Consider the following 18,345-nt stretch of genomic DNA (forward strand, 5'->3'; position numbering starts at 1 on the left):
TAACGGAATGTTCTCCTAGGAATAAAATAGCCTGATTTAGTTAGAAGGGACCTACAGTGATCTAGTCCAGCTGCCTGACCACTTCAGGTCCAAATGCCTCTTAAAATTTGACAGACTTGGGGCATCCACCTTCTCTCTAGGAAGCCTGTTCCAGTGTTTGACCAGTCTTGGTAAAGGAAATGATTTAAGAGTATCTGGTCTGAACTTCCCCTGATGCAGCTTTGAACCATTCCCACACATCCTGTCACTGGATACCAGAGAGGTTTCCAGTAAGTAGAAAACACACATTTACTTCATTTTGTCTGACTATACAGGGTGATTTCTTAACTTTGATCACTTGTTCTTCAGGCATGTTGTACCTCCTGAGAATGAAAACTGCAGTGGTGGGAGCTGGAGCCTAGTCCTTCTTGGCACATAGGGCCTCTACAGAGGGAGCTGTTTGTGTTCTGACTCGGTGCAAAAGTAGCATGATTCTGCTCTTTAAAGGTCTTGCTTTTCTTGCATTTAAAAACCTTTGTAATGAGACATTAAACCTTAAAAGGCTTAACCTGCTAGTCAGAAATCTGTATCAAAGACTGTTAAGGATCTATCATCAGAGTCTGGTAGAAAACAGATACACCTTTCTATCTCTAAGACAACAGGAAAAATTCAGGTGTGTGGTTTGTTGGTTTGCTTTGTATTTCTCCTTTCCCATCTATTGCAGTGATTTTCTACTACCCTGTATTTCTTTACTCTAGCTGCAACATCTTTTGTGGCCAGTGCTGCTATTTGCTACCATGGGAGAAATAATATCCATGTTATTCCTGCTATTTGCTTCACTGTTCTGTGTAGTCCCACTGTGACTGACCAGAGTGCTGTATTGGGCAATGTGTTGTTGCACTTCAGCAGGAGCAGAGTATGAGGGTATCCCTCTAGTTTAGGAGACAACAGTGGGAAGACTTAAAACTGGGAGCTTCTCCAGGAAGCTCATGGATATCTTCTGCTGCCATGGGGAGAAGAGCATTTTTTCCCTCTGCAGCAGCCTTCTCAAACCTGGTTCTTGAGAGGCATTCAGCTTCAGTGAACTTTGGTGTTTTGGAGAGAAGCTTTCTGGTTTTGTATAACGAAGATGTTCTCAGTTAAGAGACATTCCTCATGACAACTGTGCTAGTTATTTTAGGCTATTGACTTATATGAGTTATTGGACTAGAAAAGATGAGTAGGCAAAGATGTTGCAGAAAACAAATGTGATAGTTTCCAAGCCACAGTATAATTTACCCAAGACAAACAATGTCATAAAGAGGAGAGAGTATCAGACTTGAACGGCAAGTTCTGTGGTACTGCTGCCCATTTGAAGGAGGAGGGGAATACTATAAGTCAGGGATTGCTGAGATTTGTAAGTGTCAGAGCTATAACCTATATAAGCTATAATATATATATAATATGTATTCCTGTAAAGGAACTATTTGCCCTCTTCCAGTAACAGAAAGTAGCATGAAAGCCTGTGATAAGTATTTGTGTAAAGCAGGCAATTCTGTGAAGCTATCTCTTCATGCAGACCTGGGTTTCAATAAAACAATGCTGCTAATTAGTGAGGCTGAAATGAAAATCAAGACTTTTCTGATGCATCTGTCAAATTGATTGTATTAATAATGAGTGAATGCTTTTATAAATCAAAATACAAAGGAACAGAAGAACTCTTGATTTCATCAATTAACAATAGCAATTGGAAATTTCAAATTTCTTATATTCAGAAAGGTTTTTGCAAGAGAGCTTATCTGCTGGTTTTCTTTTGATAAATCTTTTGTTTTATTACTCTGCAGTGTATTTTGGGAGGGGGAGAACTTTTTGGAAGAGCAAAGTATGAACAAAAGCTCTTCCTCAAACAGTAAAGACAATCTCGGGAACAGAACTGAGCTGGGTATTTATTTTTACTTTATAGAGGTATAAAGCATTTACTTTATAGAGGCGGAGCATTCCCAACGCTGAGTTCTGCCATGTTGGCTGAAGGAGCTCTCTTTTGCATTCTGTACTGCTGCTAAAGAAGCTCTTCATCTGCTTTTTCAGTTTACATATGCATATGTACATCCGTATGTATAATATATGTATATGTACACACACAGAGTGAAATTAAACCCTAAAAGTTGCCGGGAGAAGCTGAAGCTATGTCAGGATCAACTTCAGCAGTACGAAGACTAAAAGTCTGGGGATGCTGTGGGACTGGCCTGGTATGATTGTCAGTTTTGTCCAGAGGTGCTGAAAGTTTGAAGTTAGTGTTGTACATTGAGGAGGGGTTCCTCTGGCTGATTGTATGTCTCTGGTCCGTAGATAAATACATCTTAGCCAAGTTTTCTAAATGTACTTTGTAGTGAATGGAGAGAGCCCAGGTGTTCCAATAGTGTGCTTAACAGCATGGTGTAAGTTGGAAGGGGCCTGTTGAGATCATCTAGTCTGAACCCCAGCTTTCTCTGACCTCTTCTAGCTGTTCGCCATGGAATCATAGAATAGTTAGGGTTGGAAAGGACCTTAAGATCATCAAGTTCCAACCCCCATGCCATGGGCATTGTCACCTCACACTAAACCATGTCACGCAAGGCTCTGCCCAACCTGGCCTTGAACACCCTCAGGGATGAAGCATTTACCACTTCTTTGGGCAACCCATTCCAGTGCCTCACCACCTGTACAGTAAAGAACTTCTTCCTTATATCTAACCTGAATTTCCCCTATTTCGGTTTGAACCCATTACCCCTTGTCCTGTCACTACAGTCCCTAATGAATAGTCCCTCACCAGCATCCCTGTAGGCCCCCTTCAGATACTGGAAGGCTGCTATGAGGTCTCCACACAGTCTTCTCTCCTCCAGGCTGAACAGCCCCAACTTTCTCAGCCTGTCTTCATAGGGGAGGTGCTCCAGTCCCCTGATCATCCTCGTGGCCCTCCTCTGGACTTGTCCAACAGTTCCATGTCCTCTTTATGTTGAGGACACCAGAACTGCACACAATACTCCAAGTGAGGTCTCACAAGAGCAGAGTAGAGGGGCAGGGTCACCTCCTTTGACTGCTGGTCACACTCCTCTTGATGCAGCCCAGGGTACAGTTGGCTTTCTGGGCTGTAAGCGCACACTGAGGCTGGCTCATGTTCATTTTCTTATCAACCAACACCCCCAAGTCCTTCTCCACAGGGCTGCTCTGAATCTCTTCTCTGCCCAACATGTAGCTGTGCCTGGGATTGCTCTGACCCAGGTGTAGGACCTTGCACTTGTCATGGTTAAACTTCATGAGGTTGGCATCAGCCCACCTCACAAGTGTGTCAAGGTCCCTCTGGATGGCATTCCTTCCCTCTAGCGTATCAACCAAACCACACAGCTTGGTGTCATCAGCAAACTTGCTGAGGGCACACTCAATCCCACTGTCCATGTCAGCGACAAAGATGTTCGACAGGATTGGTCCCAACTGCATGTAAAGGGTGCCTGGTTGTGTTCGCTGACTGATGTGATGGAGCAGGGGCATATGCTTCCCTGAACTCTATTCGTACCCCATATACACCACCTATATACCACTTGTACACAGGGTATATGACTTTCTTCATATCCTGTAGTAGAGTTGTGGTCAGCTCTGTACATACCCTGTATGTCAGTTTGGTTTTGTGGGCAGTGTAAAACAGTGTTGTGTATGGGGATGCTTGTATTGTCTTCTCTTTCCTACTGCTGCCAGTACCAGTTGGACAAACTTGGGGTTGGGAAAATGCAGATGGGACCTGTGTGTGGATTCCATGCTTGGAGCACAGGTGTTTGTGGGCTAAAATACATCAGTATGTAGGGAAGGTACTTTGGCTACACCTGGAGCCTACACCCTTTGGGAACAAATGTTCCCCTTCAGCAGCCCTGTAGTCTGAAGGTTAACTAGGATGTTTCTCATTTAACGCATACCTAGTTAATCTTCAGTGCTGGTGATGTTCGCTGTTTCATGCCCCTGTTAAATAGTCTTATAAGACCTGAAACAACAGATTTCCTTTATGGCACCCTGAAAGAACAGGGAAGTAGCTCTTAATGTAGGTGGCTTGGCAAAATATTCTAGTCAAGTATTTGGCCTGCTACCCAGGCTTCGATATGTAATCTTTGGGTGCTGCCAAAATACCATTCTAATTAAGCTGACATAGTCTGTGAAGCCTGGGTGGTATTACTTAGCTTTCTTTCCTGTGCTTTCCAGTGCTATGTTTTGAAAGGGTTGATGGAAGCTGTGACAATTGCAACCCCACCAGAGTCTTCATTAAGCTAGGATTTCAGTCACCTTGTGACCTTCAGGATCAAAGGAAGGAATACTCTCTTTCTTCCTCTCTCTCTCTCTGCAGGTGCAAGTTAATAACAGTAAATAAATGTACACTAATGCACATGGAACATGTGATCAGTTGGCCAGACCACAGCTTTCTGTTGAACATTAACACATTAACCCTTCTACACAATGTTAACCTATTCTGTAAGTGTATTTTCTGTTGTGTTTACACTGAGTTGGAAAAGCTATGCCCTGTTTGTCCCAGGGTGTTATATTTGCAAGTAAGTCAACATACTTGCCTTTGAGATGTCAGCTTGAAACTGTTTTTCAAGGGCTGAAAAGCATAAAGGGATAAGAAATACTTTCTTCTCTCATTTACCAGCCTATATTGAAGAATAGAGCACCGGTAACCTTCCAGTTGTGTCCTGAAAGTTGGTGCTGCTGCAGCACTGCCTGCCTGCTCCTAGCTGTAAGCTACCCGTGGATTTGGAGCTTGTGTGTTGCATAATACCAGCAAATGCATCTGGGATTACAAAACAGTCTCTTTGCTCTGGGAAGAGATTGTTGTGATTTGTTAGTAAGGCAGTGTTAAAATACACGAGGTATCTATGGCATCAGTATCTTAAAACTGCAAGTAGTTTTTTTTACAATTGGGTGTGCTCTGATACTGCTGGTGCTTCGTCGCACAGGAGTGAATGTGAATGCAGCCTCCAGATTGCATACTCCAAGCTGGAATGGTACAGTCTTTATGTTCCAGTTGATCAAGGGTCTATTTATTGCTTTAGGTTTCTTTGTAATCTCCTTTGCACTTGCATCTCTTTACTGTATCTCTCTTGAACAGACAAGACTTTTGTCTCAAGAGCAACACAGTATTGGAGTTGCCTCCTTGCAGTCTTTGCAACTAGAAGCAGAGTTGGCCATCGTCTGCTTGTTGGGGTTGATGTAGTCCAAAGCTTGCTTATATGGTTGAGTTAGTCATGGTTTTAATGAGTTATCACTTACCAGCTATATACTACAGTAACTCCTACCCTTCTGTGTATGAGAGATAAAATGTGTTTGCTTGTTTATTTTTACTACTTACTGCTATTACTTATTATTTTACTGCGTTTCAGCTGATATTGTGGTGTCTTTCTGTTAATTTTTTTAAAAGTTGAATCCCTTAGAATAAGCCGTATTTGGGAATATGTCACTGTAAAATTCTTTGGAGGGTGCCTTAACATATTGTTGCTACTGGGGACTGTGTGTCTGCCCACAGCATGCGATTTTTGTCAGAGGCTAAGCAGAAAGACTTTCTTTCAAGTGTTCTAGCTGTGTGAACAAGAGGTATATTGAGAATAACCTGTGCATATTAAGTGTACCTCTTGTGGTATCTCAGAAAGATACCATCTCAGTGAGTAGCCTGCTGTTTGAATTTAAATGTCTAAACTTGCCTTCCAGCTTCAACCGTTTATATGGTATTCGACAATGTAAATAAACTAGTGCTTATTCATGAGCATAAATTATCGATAACTGTAAAAGCCTCTGTTGATTGATTTGCTTTAAAAACTTGAACCTCGCTGTCTAAATAAAAGCATTTGATAATCCTAGTTAATAACTCTCTGAAAAAAGCTTGTACTAAGTGGACAGCAAGTGACACATGTGCACTTACTGTGTTAACTATTGGTATTAAACCCTGTAAATCATCAAAATGAAAAACCTGTCCAACATCCTTGTTCCACAATGATTAATTTTTATTGTTTTTTAAATCCAGGAAAAGTATTTTAACTCACCTGAAAATTTTGAAGGGCAGGAGAGATGTAAGGAGCAATGAGGGTGGTATTGGTAGATACCTGCCTATAACTTTTTGTGCATGAGTGTGGATGTTAATTTTAAGGTCAGTCCTGTGGATGGTGCTCTGCGGCAATTGCTGTGTTACAAAAACCAGTACATTTGTTGAGAAGCTTTACTGAGACCCCCAGCCTGAATCTTAACAAGAAGAAAACTTCCTTGTAAAAAGCATCCTGACAAAGAAAAATAGGCTTTGAATAACTGTAATGATTGAGGAATGGATCATTTTGGTGAAACAGACCTAAAATGCTTGAAAAACTGATCAGTGGGTCATGTGATAAGAATTGCCTTATGTTCTCTTGTTTGGTTTCTTTTCTATATGTATCTTTGTCTTGTGCATCAGTCAGAAAGGGAGGAGGATTCTCTGCCAAAATGAAGGAGTGTTGTAGATAAAGCTGTTGTTTCCACCAGCATCTGTAATGATCTGACTTTCTTCAATAAAAAAGCATTGTACAAAGGGTGAGGAACTTCCTCCATTAATATAGGAGTTGAGTGGGAGAATGTCTTGTGTGTAGTTTAGTCTCTGGTTTGGGGGTCTTGAGCCACCCCTGTGCATGGGGAAGGATGGTTCAGACCAGTAGCAGGTTGAAAGCATAAAGGCTTGTTAGTGTGTTGGATGCAAAAAGCAATGCTTTGGTATGTACATCACAAAGGCAGATTTTACTTGAGTAGGTACCACAAGGGAAAAGTGCCTTCTAGAAAATGCAACTTTATATTTTGTTTGGAGACTTACCCAAGTGTTTAGCTTGTGTGAGATGCGTGGAGAGCAGTAATTCTCACGGACATGCAGTAGGAAAGGCTTGCCAGCTCCTTATGGCAGTAAACAAAGAAAATGGAAGTTCCCAGGTTGCCTCCACCAATGTACTAGTTTGCTACTGCTGGAAAGGGGTGATCCTGTTCCCTTCCCCTCTTGCTCATGCTCTCCTGCCATTCACATTGTGCCAGCTGAGCTGCTTCTCAGATGTAAGTTTATTGCACTTACTTTCTTAGCAGAAAACTAACCCAGCAAAACAAACAAGTTAATTAACAGAAGCTGAACTCATTAAGGACCATACATGGCACGAAAGGGGAGAAAGAGGGAATGCCATGAAGTTGCTGGGAGGAAGTGGAGGAAGAAAGCAGAGCAAGGGCTGATGAAGAGAGTGGGATGTCTGTCCTGTTCTTGGCAGTAACAAGCTATTAAATCATCTTAACTGTTGTATAACTTCACTCTGAGTCTTCAGGTTAGATAATAAAAGCCTAAAATAACAGAAGGAAATAATTATTTAGACTGCTTCCCAAACTGCTTACAAAAGTTGGAATTCTGTGTTACGAGAAATGAGACTAGTTGTGGAGGGAAAAAAAATGCAAGAAAATGACAACACAGAGGATAGAAGCAATATTTTTTGTTTTTCTGGAAGTGAATATAATGAGGAAGGGTAAATATAGAATTAGAGACTATTAATCACGGCGTTTTCAGATGAAGTTGTCCTTGGGCTTCCTCACTGCATCTTTTGTCCCAGTCAGGCATTTATGGACCTGCCTTACTTCTGTATATGGTTTGATGCTGGGATTGTCTACGTTATACTGCATAGTTCTTTATTTTAGTTTCTGTCTAATTAACATTTCGTTTAGACTCAGGTACATTCTGTTTAGTTAAAGCTCCTGCTTCAAAGCTATGGATTTAGCTATTAAGAGGCAGAAGAGGATTTCCAGTGACTGGGGAGATAGTGAAGCTACAGAGTTTAATAAATATTTCCAAAATTCCTTATAGCATTTATTTATTTATTTATTTATTTATTTGAACTGGAATAATTCCTTCAGGACAAGGGAAAAAAATCCTTACTTAAGTGGGCTAGGTGCAAAGTAACTGTTTTTCTTCCAGGACTGTTTCTTTGCTGTCAGTGAAGCTGCGCTGTCAGGAGCTGAACATGAATTCACAGGCTATGAGTCTTGAGAAGCCTTTTCAGAATTTTAGGCAGCTTCAGGAAACCAAAAAATGCTGAACTGCATATATTTTATTTAATTTTATTTGGCAAGACTTGAAGTGGGATGGCATCAGCTCTTCTGTGCTTCTCCTGAAGTATATCTGTTTTGGCTTTCAAAAGCCTCAATTGCTGTTGCCAAGATTCTTCATTTTCTGGCAAAATTACAATGGCAAATGGCTTCCTTTACAAGGTGTAATATTTAGACTAACAGCTTTGCAATTAAGAATGGCAAAGAGAATTATATTCCCTTTTTTTATAAGACCAGATTTTTTAGTAAGGAATCGTGGGAGTGTTTGGACGTAACTGAAGTGCTTTTGATTGATTTATATTTTGAACAGCGCTTTTCATTTTAGTGTGCAACACTCAGTTGAAATTTTAACTAGAACAATGCTTTGTTTTCAAAGATGTTCAAAGTATTACTCTAGTTAGGCAGTTTCTCTATATCATAGACTTGCAAATGCCTTTTGGGGTATGTATGTGTAACAATGTGGGTGCACATACCAACTCCTGCAAGGGAAGAGGGAGGAAGTTTGGAACTGTGAAAGTATTCTTGAATGTTACCTATTCCTAATACCAGTAGGCCATCAGGATGTCAATGATCATCGACTCTTCTGTGATTAGGGAGTGATGGTGTTCTGGAGTGTTTTTGAAGGTGTTTTGGAGGCAAAATAAACTGTTTGAAGGGAGGCTGCCCTAGTACTAGTTTTCAGCATGGAAAACTGGAGACTTTGTATGTGGGGAGGGATGTTCAGAGCTGGAGAGAGAAGCAAGCATGTGTTTGGAGTAAGTAAAATGGGGAAATGGACAATAAAAGGTTTGAGATGATGAATCCAGTTCTCTTGAGCCAAACAGAGCAATGCTGTGTTATTCTTTGCACAGGAAGCTGCCAATATTGGCTTGGAAGTCAGAGTCTTTAGGTTGTATTGTTTGGCAGCCTGCACTAATGGACATTTGAGTCCTGCTGACCAAAAGATCACCTTGGGAGTGGAGGGCATCCTCAGTCTTGTAAACTTACATGGGTTCTACCTGAAACCACCACCAAAAGAGGGGAAATCACTTTAGAAATCCTTCTACATACTTATTGCTAGAGGTATGATGGAGTCTGGTGGCAAACATGAGTGCTGCCAAGAGTGCTTTAGGATCTTGGTCCAGCCAGCCAGGCTCCCTGGTCCAGCCAGCTAGGGTATCTGGTGGTACTTTATTTCCAGCCCAGGTGGTCAGGCTTCCTTCTTGGAAGAAGCTGTGTAGATCTTGTCCTTGCATGGAAAAGAACATCTGGATCCTATGATTTAAATGCAGCTGGGGATACTGTTAGCTGTCAGGTCTTTCAGTTACAGAAAATTTGCTGGCATGCTTTGTGCTGCTCACATCCAAATCTTATTTCCATTGTAACTATGGCAATAGAAGCAGACTGGTAAGATAGCATAAGTCTACGTGTCCTCATGCCCTCGTGTTGGTGTAGGATTGATAGATGCATCCATTTACTTTATCTGGAAGCCATGCTTCAATGGTATATGTCAAATACATTTATATATATAGGTCTGTAGGTCTTCAGAAAAAAAACAAAACACTTTCCTATATGCTATGAGTAGTGGGGAACCTGGAGCCAGGTAGGTGGACAGTTGAGATCTTGGAGATGTTTCTTTGTGTGGACCAACAAGACAGTTGGTTTTGTTTTTTTCCCCCTGGTTCTTCATGATGTTAAATTGTAAGTCCAGTAGAGTTGACCCAGGCATTCCTGAAGGTGACTTAGGGGAGACTGTTGTATGAATTCAGTTGTTTTAAGACTTTGCTATAATTTCTCATGAAAATGCAGGTTTGGTCAGATAAGCCTCATGCTATAATGTGGGGAGAAAGGAAGTGGTGACACCCACTGTCTGAGAGAGTGAAAGATAGATAAAAGAGAGGAAGAGGTTTTTAACCTGTGTGTTAAACCTGAGGTCTTCAGGTAGGTCAAAATCTAAGGCTATATTGAAGCCTTTTACTGCCTTGCTCTTCCACAGCTTTTCAGTTACAGAAAGCAGAACATTACAGAAGAAAAATAATGAAATACCTAGGACTTGAAAGGGAATAGGGTTAAAAAGTTGGTAAGCTACCTTTCATAAAAGAGCACAGCTCTAGTTTTCAAGAGCTCTGGAGCTTGTCTTGCATCTCTGCCAGGTTATATTATTTTCTGGGTGGTTTTTTTTCCCCTCCCTCCTCCTGTTCCTAACTAATCTGCAAGTGATTGCGTTTTTAAAATTATTTTTCTCTTGAATTTAAAGACTTTGACAGATGGCACATGTAGAACCTGGAAAACTTCCTGAATTGGCAGAATGACCATACCCCTGCCATCTTCCTACCGCAGTATCTGTAGGTGCGTAGGCTGTGTGTGCTTCCAGAGTGCTGGGTGAGATACTGTTTCCTCTGCTGGGAATATGCAGAGAGCAAGTGATAAATCAAAAAAGCATACCTGGTGACAGGCTTAATTTGCTGTTAATAGATAACTTAATCTACTGGTTAGGTGAGTAATTTGCTTGTGACTAAAAACAACTCATTCAGAGCAGTGGTAGTGTCTAGGGTGCATACCTGCAATGTTTTCCATGCAGGATGAATATCAGTGTTTAGATGATGTGAGCTGGTTTAACACTTAAGAGGCTGAGACATCAAAGCTATCCCTCACAATAGACCATTCTTTAGGAATGAGAAAATACCAAAAGGAAATCTTATGACCCAATGAAACTTGGTTCAGAGACTGTCCAGGGAAGACCTCTCAAGCCAATAAAAGCACATGAAGTCACTTGGTTTTGAATATGCATAGGCTGTCTGGCTCAGTACTGCACAACAGTTGTTCTTGCCACTGAATGTCCTGAGTTTTGTAATAGTGATCAACTATATAGCTTGTTTTATGTTTGCAGTCCTTTGGAGTTGCCCTTCCCCATCTGAGGTGTTTCAGGATAAGGGCAGTAACTTGGCACTTAAATATCTCTTTGATTTGTGCTCTTTAACTTGCACATGGAAAGGACAAGCAAATTTGCATGTGTTAAGGTCTCTGAAGATAACTGGCATGCTAAAAACATGTTTAAAGACAAAAACCGAGTTGATTTACTCTTTCTTTTTAAATCTTAATTTTTATCTGCTGAATGCATGAATTGGCATAGAGTTCTGTCACTGTAAAACTTATTACTTGTTGATGTGGTACAGCAGAACCTTAGATCTTAAAGGTGAGCAAAGGCTTTTTGTATTCCTAGGGCAGGAGTACTTTGATAAACTGCTTTTAGACAGACAAAAGAGATGCGATCTTAAATCAGTGTTAATGTGTGACTGACCAGGAATGATATCATCTAGAGATTATTGCTTTCCTCTGTTTCTGCGGTGTTAACAAATGAATACTCAGGAATGTAGCAGTGAAGCAAATGGGTCTTGATAAATTATGCAGTCCTGACTCCAGCTATTGTTCGAGGTAATTTATGGTCTTCCATTGGTGTAATGGGGCTGTGGCATAAACTGCAGCACGCCCTGGAGTAGACAAATTGGTCTGGTGTTGTTTAGGAACATATTTAATCTGTCTTGCTATAAGTGAATCGGTGCCTTTTGCTTGAAACATCAAGAGGCCGACCAGTATTGTGATATTCAGTCCTAAATAACTTACAGCTAAATTTACAACAGCGCCTGTTCTTGTACTCTAAATACTGAAAACATAATAAACATAAAACTCTTGCAGTGTAAGGCTGAATTCTTTTCCCTTACACCTGTAACTAAACTTTCTTTTAATCCTGGTGGATTTACAGGCTAATAATACAGTTCTCTTTGTTTATTGATGCATTGTACCAACTTCAGAGTATCTATTCCAGTGGCTTGCCTAATTTCACTGTAGATGTATTTGCAGAAAACTCTACTCCCAAAATTAAATTCTCTTTTTACTTTTTTTTTCTTTTACATGAATCATCCAAGAGAAGTTTCTATAAATCTGTGCTTAATTCTCCCAGAACAAGCTGTCTGAATGAGGCAAATCTAGCTCTGAAAATGAGATATTCACATCTGTCTTAAAAGCTTACTGCAAACTTTTACATGTGGAGTATGAGTTAGATGGCTGTAGACTGCTGTTTGTATGCTTTAAAGAGTAGTAACAATACCAGTTGGGTATTGTGCCTACAGAGTTAGATGTTTGAGGTGATCTTTACCACCAGTATAAATCCTTTCAGACTTGGTATTAAACTTAAATACTGTAGAAGAAAGTATCTAGAATAAACAACTTTATTCAGATTGGGTTAAATAGATTTTCAAACTTGATGTTGCCAAACCAGTTTCCTCCCAAGGTAATTGGCTGTATGACTTGATCCCAGAAAGTTGCTACTTCAGGAAAACAACAGAAGCCCAGTAACTTCTTCCTGGAAAGAAGCTCCCAAGAGTTTGCCTGCCTTTCTTATACAGGAGGCGGCTACTGTAGTTCAGATGAACTTATCCTGGAACTAGGTAAAATACAGCTTCCTTAAGGAGTGCATGGTCTGTGTGGACCATGGGCTGGAACTCCTCCAGAAGCAGTTTTTCCAAGATGTCTTTTACCCTTGTCCATGACTTACTTACCTGTCCTAGAAGTCTTGCTGGGAGCTTTAGTTTGGTGACAGTTCATGTCTACTGGAGAGTCTGCTTAAAACTCAACGTTTGTTTTGCATATGTGATTGATAATTAACAGTGAACAAGACAGGAGCTCACTTGTGGTAAAAGTGGAGGTTGTGGTTGTGCTTTGCAGTCTGCTGTCTCTCTCCCTGTGCCACCCTTTTTTCACCTGCTTGGAGGTGGCATCACTTGGCTTATACTGCAGGGATGTCTCATTCTGAATGCCACTGGTTGGGAGAAATGCTGGGACTAGCAAATAGTGCTTTCTTCATTTATATGGTTTGGTTTAGTTTTGTTTCCTTGTTTGGAAGCAGCACTGAATGTTATTGACATTGGATTAATACTGCATTCTCTTTTGTCACTTTTAGCTCTTTAACCATACCTACCTGCAACAGATCCTTTTCAAGCTCTGTTTGATCACTGAAGTGATGCTTAGAAGAAATGCTTCTTACCCTGTGAAGTTGCTGCTAATAATCACTCAGAAATGCAAGACTTAAATGCAGATTTGCATGGGGCATCCTATTTCATATATTGCATTAGAATAAAGCTGTGAGAGAAAAGGCAGGCAGGAAAGGGTAAAGTTGTGCAATTAGGTGTTGAAGGCTAATGCTGCATGATGATACCTATTTTATGGGTTTTTTCCAACCTGAATGATTCTGTGATAAATGGCTGACGTACTAATTAACTCCCAGATTTCAGTGTTTTCTTTCTGCACTTGATAACATATCCTCAGTTGGAGAGAGCCAGTCTTCAAATGGTTCGGGTCTAGATGTGAAGAGAGGCTTTCTTTTTTTTTTTGCCTGGATTGTGGAAATAAAGGAGGAGCCGTTCAGCATGAGAGTAGTCGTTGAATGAAATACCCATTTGGAAGTGTTTTGTAGGATACAGACAGCATACGTGCAGATTTGCTACTCCAAGTTGATGCAAATCCTCGTCACCTCATCTTGCTCTTCTCGGTCTTTCCCCTCCAACTGTTTTCAACAATAAGTTGATGAAATGTCTTCAGTATGGTTTCTGACAGTTTGTTTGTACTCCACAGGTCCTGTGAAGAAGTAGATGTAATTTGAAGAAAACTTGAAGGAACAAATGGCTTTAGCTGGCTGCCCAGACTCCTTTTTACATCTTCCTTATCGGATAGTAAGTTATGAAACTGCATGTTCCTGTCAGCTTGTACCATCATATTGCTGTGTGCCAGTGATTGATTGTGCATTCAAACTTTTCATCAAACTGCTAATAGCTGTCTGGCAATTCTCTGGGTTTTGTGAATGTTTGGGAACAGAGCCTCTGTTACCATCCTCTATTCAAGACCTGCTGCTGAAAAACTTGGGTCACTAATATATACTTATTTAATGTTTGATATCTGTGCTCAAAATGGCCAGTTCATATTTGGGAGAAGGCACTTGTGTCCAAAACCAACAACAACAAAAAAGCAGGCTTTAATTCCAGTGAAATGCCTTGCACCAAAAAGTATCAGTGTTTGCTCAACACTATATTTGTAGGAACAAAGGCAGAGATTTTTACACTTGGGTAGATCCTATGTTTGTTGAGTCATTATGCTGTATCTAAGCAGCCAATATGGCATATTACAAAGAATATATTAAAAAAAAATCAGCTCAAATCGAAGGTGCTAGGCAAAAAATGCACCGTTGACGTTCTTGTATGTTGTTTTTTCCCAGGCAGTTTTGTTTGACACAATGCACACTTTGTATTCTTTATGGAACTGCAAATTTGTTATTTTGGACATGACCTGGATTTTGCCCTTTTTTTCCTCTTGTTTTCGTAATGTGCTCACCACCATAAGGATTCAGTTATGATTTTGGGCCCTGCAGATAAATAATTAAACAGAGTATCATGTGACACTGAAATCTTTTTCTCCCAAGAGAAGCATTACTAGTAGTGCTTGCTACTGTCATGCTAGTCGTTTGAAAGAAAAGCAAAAAAACAAACACCAGCAACAAACTCCCCAGCAAACCTCTATAGGTTTTATACCTTTGTTTCCTGACATACTGATTTGCAGTTTTATTCCCCAACAGGAATCTTTGAATTAAATGACTAATGTTAGTATGTGCTGAGTTGTCAGTTGAATGTACCTGAATGCTTTTCCTGATAAAAAAATATAACAGTTCCTTTGTGACTGTTTTTGCAGCTATAAAAATGGAATGGAATTTGAGTAATCAGGTGTTACTATACCTGGATCTTATGATTTTAAAAGAATATGTGAATAGATGTGTCTGGACTTCATAATTTTGATGCTTTGAAATTATGCTTCCAATCCATTTAGAGCATCATCTGAGTCATGATACGAAGCTGAGAGAGAGGAGAGCTATGTAAGAGAAACTTGACATTGTAGGCAGTCATTTTTGAGCTGCAAGTTCTCACTTTTGCATGAAAATAGTGTCTTTAGTGGTTCATAAGCAGTAAGAATGCAAATTTTCCTGGTGGTACTTTTTGCTCTTACAAACCTTGTTGATAATCTGCTTTAGTCTGGGGCAGTGAAAAGACTAACGTGTCAAAGAAACATAGGTAACTTAATAAAGGGTCACTTCCCCACTGTCTTAATTATTTTTGGTCATACCTTACTGTGTTAACTATCCTAAGTGCTTATAACCAGCTTAAAGACTAGCTTTGGAAGCCCATTCACAACTACTGTGCCTTCTATCAGAAGTGAAGTTTGCATGAAAAAAATCCTGAACATCTGTTTTTCCACCCCTACTAAATCTGACTTAGAAGCTTTCATCAACTTGTCTTTCAAATTTGGCTGCAGTGCCAGTATTGTGTTGGTAAAGGGCTGAAAGAAGGTTAAACTAAATATGCTCTAAATTAGTGTGTGAAGAAGTATTCTATTTTTTTCTAGTACATTTTGCTGACTTAATCTGAATGGAAGGCTACAGAGAATATTCTTCCAGAGCCCACAGGGTTGGGACCTTAATGTTATAACTTAAGTGTTCAGGATAAAATGATGGGTTCAGTTGGGGACTGCGTTCAAAGCAGACAGCAAGAGAAATGACAACCTGGATAAGTACAGAATATCGTTAAGGATGCCTTGTTGCCAGCCTCTCTCTGCCCTTTTTTTTGATGTTTTTTGGGGAGTTGGGCAAGATTTCCAGCTTTTCTTAGTGGGCTCTGCCTTGCAATGTTCGCTACTTTGAGAAGCTTTCAGGTCTTGTGTAAGAGCCTTTTTTTATTATGTATTTGTGTATTTATTTATTTATTTTTGCCTTCTCAGGAGTTAGCACACAAACCAGTCACACTGAGTGCATTCTCCTAGAAACAATCTCTAGCTTTGTGGAAAAAAATCAATACTACCTTTTAGTGGCTTTCAGGAGCCCTTTCCAAATTCTCGAACTCTTCAATAAAAATCCGGCAGTGAGAATTGGCAGTGTTTATCTTCTGTTCCTGGAAATTCAGAACATAGTCCCAGAATTTCTCAGAAAAAAAAATGGGATGATTTACTGTGTTTCCGTTCTTTTGCAATCTGTAGTCACAACAGTATTTATGCGCAGTGACTTTAACTGGGGGGGGGGGGGAGAGGGGAGATTTAATTCTTTAACCCTTTGCATGAATCGCACAAGGCTCAATGACTTAAATAACAAAATGATAAGGGATTTATTTTTCTCAGTTTCTGAAGATAAAACACTGGGCATGCGGCAGTGTTCTGTTCATCTATTTTCTGCCTTCTGTTTATTTTATCATAAGCAAGATGCAGGCATCACTTCAGTAATAATTAATAGAGTTTGTTCTGAGAGAGCTGAATTCTTATTAGAGAAGAGACTTGTTCACATCATCCTCATCATCTGACTTGGCATGAAATGCACTACAAGCACTTGGTCACAAAATAGGGAGAAAGTGGAAATTGCTTTCCCCTACATGTAGAGAGCTGTGGATTTCAGGATTGCTAATAGTCCTCATGACCAGAGGACTATTAGAGACCAGAACACTGCACATCATACTTGAAGCTTTGTGCCATTCAAGAGTAGGGAATATCTAAGAGGATTAATCATTTAGAGGCCAGCTACTGTAATAGCCTTCTTTAACAATGTCAGATTTGTGGATGTGAAGAGGAGGTGCTGCTGTTACTACAACAGTCACATTTCTTTGCCTTCAGCTGGAGGACCAGCTAGGCACAGGTTCTCCAGCTTTTACTATGGCAGCTTTCATCATCGTTTTCCATAAAATGATACACTAAGTTAGAAGACCCCTTGGAGATTGCCTGATACAAATCCATGGCATATTGAAGTTATAATTATTTTCCAAGGGGTGCTTTGTCTTGGTGAGTGTGGGTTTTTGGGAGACTTGCATGTTGCATTTAAGGGGTTATTTGCTTTGGTTGGGCAGTTAGAGAGGCTTTCTGGTTTAGCAAAGTTAAAAAAAACCCTTATCTCTAATTCAGAGTTATCTTGGTGGGATGCTGTAATCCTCATCCCTATGAAATCCAGATTCTTTCTTTGTGACTCTTATCTCTGCCTCACTGGAATTGAACAGTCAGTTCAGTTCACTGTTATGCTGCTGTCCGTGTTTGTCTTTTGACAAATGTCTTTTGTCTTAAAAAACACAGCATGAAAAAAATGAATTGCAGAATATGTCCAAGTAGACAGAAAAACCTGTGTGGGAAGGGCTGTCAAGACCTATGTTTTGGCCCTCATTGTCTGCCTGACACTGTTTGAAAATCTTTATTCATTTTGCCATTGACAGTTGCTTATCAAGGCTGTGGAGATCTTTCTTATGACTTGTGGGTTGGCCCTGGCTGAAGGCCAGGTACCCACCAAAGCTGCTCTATCACTGCCCTTCTCCACTGGACAGAAGAGAGAAAATACAGTGAAAGGCTCATGGGTCAGGGTCAGGGTAAGGAGAGATCGCTCACCAATTACCATCATGGGCAAAACAGACGCAACTTGGTAAAGTTAATTTATTACCAATTAAAATCGGGGTAGGGTAATGAGAAATAAACCCAAAACTTAAAAGCATGTTCCCTCCATCTCTCTCTTTTTCCTGGGCTTAACTTTACTCCCGATTTTCTCTACCTCCTCCCACTCCAGCAGTGCAGGGAGACAGGGAATGAGGGTTAAGGTCAGTTCATCACACGTCTCTGCTGCTCCTTCCTGCTCAAGATGCAGACTCCTCATGCTCTTTCTCTGCTACCAAGTGAGATCCCTCCCACAGTAGACAGTCCTTTACCAACTTTCCCAATGTGAGCAGTTCTTCATGAACTGCTCCAGCGTGGGTCCCTTCCATGGGTGCAGCCCTTTGGGAACAGACTGCTCCATTGTGGGTCCCCCACAGGGTCACAAGTTCTTCAGCAAACCTGCTCCAGGGTGGGCTCCTCCACAGGGCCACTGGTTCTGCCAAGGGTCTGCTTGCAGGCTTTCCACTGGGTCACAGCATCCTCCAAGCATCCCTGTGTTCTAGCATGGGGCCATCCATAGGCTGCAGGGGAACCTCTGCTCCGGCACCTGGAGCATCTGCTGCTGTCCTGCACTGACATGGGTGTCTGCTGAGCTGCTTCTCTCACGTGTTCCCACTTCTGTCTCCAGCTGCAGTTGTTCCTGTGCAGTAACTTCTTTCCCTTGGGCTGAAGTTTGGGTTTTCCATATTGCCTAGCATGAAAGGACCAGAGTGCACAAGCAGGCTTTCAAAATCCTTGGTCATAGCTTGGTGAAAAAAAAGCCATCAAAAGCATTATTGCATCGTGTCATTCTTCTACATA

At 40.7% G+C, this 18,345-nt stretch overlaps 1 protein-coding gene across 2 annotated transcripts in view; it reads left to right on the top strand.

Annotated features, from left to right (window-relative positions):
- Positions 1–18,345, top strand: part of GRB10 (growth factor receptor bound protein 10) — a 147,000-nt gene that overhangs the window by 25,619 nt on the left and 103,036 nt on the right. For both annotated transcript variants that reach the window (XR_004549616.1, XM_034062829.1), the window contains exon 2: positions 13,681–13,778. Coding sequence is in view for 1 of the 2 variants with exons in the window: in XM_034062829.1 (XP_033918720.1) it covers positions 13,728–13,778 (51 nt within the window). In the remaining variant the exon portion in view is untranslated. The remainder of the gene's footprint in view (positions 1–13,680; positions 13,779–18,345) is intronic.

The sequence above is a fragment of the Melopsittacus undulatus genome, chromosome 1 (genome assembly GCF_012275295.1).
Source record: "Melopsittacus undulatus isolate bMelUnd1 chromosome 1, bMelUnd1.mat.Z, whole genome shotgun sequence".
In the NCBI taxonomy this organism is placed as follows: Eukaryota; Metazoa; Chordata; class Aves; order Psittaciformes; family Psittaculidae; genus Melopsittacus; species Melopsittacus undulatus.